Source organism: Octodon degus, unplaced genomic scaffold (assembly GCF_000260255.1).
Source record: "Octodon degus isolate 3935 unplaced genomic scaffold, OctDeg1.0 scaffold00047, whole genome shotgun sequence".
Classification (NCBI taxonomy): Eukaryota; Metazoa; Chordata; class Mammalia; order Rodentia; family Octodontidae; genus Octodon; species Octodon degus.
In genome coordinates, this window is record NW_004524623.1 from 6,246,419 (window position 1) to 6,251,357 (window position 4,939).

Consider the following 4,939-nt stretch of genomic DNA (forward strand, 5'->3'; position numbering starts at 1 on the left):
ACACACACACACACACACACACGCACACACACACACAGTGGCATTTTTTCCATGAGTATATGTATCTGCTACACACTTCTTAAATCTGCTGATTTTTCTATTCAAAGCTGAATGTGATTGAGAGAGAAGATCAGAGGAAGAGTAAAAGCAATGGGAGAAACAACCATTTAAAAATTTTAAAGTATCTTCCCTTGCTTTGTTAGTATTACAAGTAGATTTGCACTGTACGAAAACTCTCTGAGGGGCCCTTTACAACTATGGTGTTGGGCTGGCCAGGGTGACCTGTCTCCATAGTGTAGTTCTGGTTACACAGGAGCCTGAAGCTGGTAGCAGTTTTATCCTAGGAGACCAGCATAGGAAACATACCCATGTCTCAAAACAACAGCCAAAACAAAGTACGGTGTTGAGATATTTTATAAAGTAAGTACATCTTCATAAATTAGAATTAGCCAAAGAAAAGTGCTTTGGGGACACAGCATAAATCATTTAGTGTTGCTCTTTATTACAAACAGTAATTTCTTTTCAGGGATGTGTTTGGCCAAATGGGAAAGTGATTATAACACAAAAGCCACAAACTACAACCCTGGAGATGAAAGCACTGATTATGGGATATTCCAGATCAACAGTCGATACTGGTGTAACAACGGCAGAACCCCAAGAGCAGTCAATGCCTGCGGTATATCCTGCAGCGGTAAGACAAGAAACTATAGAAGTGGCAGCCAGGACCTGGCTGGTTACAGAGAATACTGTCAATGGCGCTGACACACCCTTGAAAGATTCATCCATTACCTAGAGAAACTCCATCCCAACCACAAGAAAGTGGCTTCAGGGGGCCTTCCCATTAGCTCAGGTGTTTAAGTCCCTGTTGAAACAAGAAAGTAGCTTCTAGCCCCTTAAAATTTCCTAAGTGAGAAACTTCTACTGCAGTACAAGAGTACAGGACCAGTTTAACATAGGCAAGGTCTCAGGGTTCCACCCTCAGCATGACAAAAACAAAAATTAAAAATAAATAAAGATAAAGAGCTGGAGGGCTGGGAACATAGCTCAGCGGTCTAAGTGCTTGCATGACACACACAAGGATCGTAGTTGGATCCCTGGTACCGCATGCTGTGCTGACCCCATGCCGCACTGGCCACGGAAACCGGGTGTGGTGGTGCACACCTGTAATCCCAGCCCTGGGGAGACTGAGACAGGAGAAAAAGTCCAAGCTACGTAGCAAGACCTATACCAAATAAATAAGTCTTAAAAAAAATAAAAATAATAATAATGAAGAGCTGATATCATAAATGCTGGTGTTTTAAAATATTCAAATATTTCTGACATTATTTATTAATTTATTATATAAAGGCCTCTTGAGAATGTGTCTAGAACAGTACAATATCTCCTCTTTTCATAGGGGTAGAAAATTTGGTTGTACGGCCTTTTTTTTAATGAGCAGAATATATTTATTGAGGGAAAGAAAGCTCCTGTCTAAGAGAAGGACAGGAGAGGGGCTGGAGTGGGTGTCTCCAAAAGTAAAAATAGGGTTTTTTTGGCTTTGTTTTATTTTTTTGCAGAGACAGGGATTGAACTCAGGTCCTTGTGCTTGCCAGGCAAGCGCTTATTCAACTGAACTATCTCCCCGGCCTTTATTGTCTTTTATTGATTGTTTTTTCTTGTATTATGAAGTGCTGTCAATTGAAAATTAGATGTCGGTAGATGCCTGGGTGCTTTTAGCAATAATTACATGTAATAATTTAACAGTATATATTTGTCAGAAGGTTTTAATGTGCATTAATAACTATGTGATATTTTATTTGTAAATGCATTTGGTTGTATCTCTAAAACATTACTTTCCAGATGAACATATTCACACTTAAAAATTAATTTATGGTTTTATTCATTTGCAATGATACTCATTTTACTTTATTTTTTATACTCATTTTATTTTACAACAAAGGTACACACAGAATTTATTACATGCCAAAGACATGTATATTAGAATAGAAATTACATGTGGACTCTTTAGCATATAAAATAGTTTATGAATATTGCAAATTTGATATTGTTAAATTTTGGATGTTAATATTCCCAAGGGACAAGAACAATTTTGGAATTTTTTTTAGTCTAGTTAATTTACTTTTCAATATTTTTTCTCTATTATATAACATTATTATGGAATAAAAATTATGAAGATGCAAGCCAGAGAAAACAGAAACCAAAATCATACTATGCAGAGATTTACATCCACTGGTAACTTTTGGTATATATTCTGACAGCATATGTGTCAACCATGTTTATAGAAATGAAATTATATCATGCCCATACAAACTCATATACAAATAAGTAAGCAATGCATGTTTGTTAAAAATTTAAATCTTGTTATATATACTGTTTTATAGTTCATCAATCACAAAAAATTATCACCAAGAACTAATCTGTATTCTCCATAAAGAGGTAAATAAAACTCTCCCATACAAATACTATATTATTTTTGATCCAGCTATGCTAATGAACATTTAGTTTGTTTCCATTTTCCCTTCTTACAAATTGCTAAGAACAGCATTGTGTATTCTGCTTAAGTACATTTTTTATTATTTCTTTAGGACAAATTATTGCTACTAGAATTGCTGAGGAAAACTTTAGGTACTTTCATTCCAGTATTGTATGCAAAGAGGTCTTTTTGTTATATTACTAATTCTATAGCATTGCTGGGTGAGGTGGCACAAGTCTGTAATCCCAGCACTCTGCATGCTGAGACATGAGGGCTGCTGCAAGTTCGAGGCCAGCCTGGGCTACATATGAGTTCAAGGCCAGCCTGAACCACATAGCAAGCCTCTGTCTTTAAAAAATAGTAATAACAGCTGGGTGGGGTGGTGCATGCCTGTAATCCCAGAACTTGGGAGGCTAAGGCAAGAAAATTGTTGAGAGTTCAAGACCAGCCTGGTCTACAAAGTGAGCTCAAAGACCGCCTGAACTGCATAGCAAGGCTCTCTCAAAAAGACAAAAATAATAACTAATAATAATAATAAATAATTCTATAGCAATCATGTATATAGAAGTAAGGTTATATCATGGCCTTATGGGCCTACAAATATGTAACCACTGGGACAGGGATATAGCTCAGCATTACAAGCATCTGCCTGACAAGCACAAGATCTGGAGTTCAATCTCTAGTACTACAAAAAAAAAAAAAAAAAAGTAATTTGTGTTTTAACAAAAATTAAGTTTTATTGCATATACTCCCTTCCTGCTCCCTTATCACACGGTTATTTCATGTTAGCAAATACAAATGTGTAATAGTTCTTAGAGAGGGTGGATAGATTTACTATGTGAGAACTATAATTTATTGATCCAACTGTAACTATTAAGCCCTTCATTTGTTTCCATTTTACCTTTCATAAATTGCAATGAACAGCTTTGTGCATACGTACTTGTGTGAATTTCTTATTGTTTAGTTAGCATAAATTATCAGTAGAACTGGATAAAATGTAAGTAGCAATGTGGTTTTTTACAGTTTGGAGAACAATAAGGACATTTGGTCATATTAGCTAGTAATTTCCAGGGCTTTGTATGAGATTAATACATGCAAACAAAATGCTTTATTTCATGTCAAATATGATAGATGAAAACTTTATTTTTTTAACTCAGTTGGCTTAATCTAACTGACAGTGGAGTTCCGATGAGTGTCATTGTCACTCCTCAACCTCTCTCTTTCAGCTTTGTTGCAAGACAACATCGCTGAGGCGGTGACTTGTGCCAAGAGAGTTGTCAGGGACCCACAAGGCATCAGAGCATGGTACGTGCCAAGAATTAACTGGGAAAACGTTTGTGTCCCCCACCCCCATGATATAAGCAATGAGAGAAGACTTTCAATCCTTTTGACCTGTTGCCCATGTGTTTCACTCTTCTCTACAGGATGGCATGGAGAAGTCATTGTCAAAATCAAGATGTTGCTAAGTATGTTCAAGGCTGTGGAGTGTAACAGCAGGATTTTCCTTCTGCAGCTCAATTTGCTTCTCTTACAAATGAAGGGAGAACTAGCTCAGTGAAAGATCACAGTCACTTTGTTTCCCCTACGAATGACATTCACAGAGGCAGAACAAATTATTTTCCTTTTCTTGAAAGCCTTAGGTTCACTGATGTGTTCATCACTTGCTATTAATCCTACATTTTGCAACAGCTGATAGAACTATTGAGATGAAATTTGCTGAAACTTTGATTCTCAAAGATATCTCCAGTACATGCAGTTCTTTAGCAATAAAATAATCCAGAGTTAACCTTAAACGGTACCACTATTTGCCAACAGTAGATTCTAAAAACAGCAAAATATCATCTTAAAGCAAACTGTTCTTGGTGAAAACCTCAACAGTGTAGGCATCTCATACCTTCCCCTCTTTAACCATTTCATAAAACAGCTTAACAGCTCCTCAGTGAGCAACATGATTTTTTTAAGGAGCAGAATGCCAAACAGCTAAAAACAGACTGAATAAAGAATTTGGATTTCATAATGGGTGTGACCTGTGGTTCAAAAATTTCCTGAGAAATGCTGCATTTGTGCACTTTAAAAATACAATTTATGCAGCAACTTACTTTACCTTGAAAGAACATTTAGATGGATTTGCAATGAACAGCTTTGTGCATACGTACTTGTGTGCATTTCTTATTGTACACAAGTACGTATGCATTAAAGACAGATACATGAGCTGTTATTCTGCACCAACTAGGAAGCAGGCATGGCAACTAAATCTAAAGCAAATGAGCTTGCAGTCCTAATTAGCCAATCAAGTGAAACTACACATATTGTAAAAAAAAAAAAAAAACAAAAACAAAAACCCTATCATTAAAGGGTATGCAATACAAGCAGCACAAGTCTTGTCTGTCTGTGTTTAGAATTATCAAATATTTCAAAAGAACAAATATATGAAGAGAGTATTCAAACAAGACAAGGCACTCTTCT

General features: G+C 36.3%; 1 protein-coding gene across 1 annotated transcript in view; it reads left to right on the forward strand.

Annotated features, from left to right (window-relative positions):
* Nucleotides 1-3,964, forward strand: part of Lyz (lysozyme) — an 8,315-nt gene extending 4,351 nt beyond the window's left edge. Inside the window, exons 2-4 of the mRNA XM_004632155.1 lie at nucleotides 527-691; nucleotides 3,700-3,778; nucleotides 3,898-3,964. Coding sequence (XP_004632212.1) covers nucleotides 527-691; nucleotides 3,700-3,778; nucleotides 3,898-3,964 — 311 coding nt within the window. The remainder of the gene's footprint in view (nucleotides 1-526; nucleotides 692-3,699; nucleotides 3,779-3,897) is intronic.
* The last annotated feature ends 975 nt before the right edge of the window (nucleotides 3,965-4,939 follow it).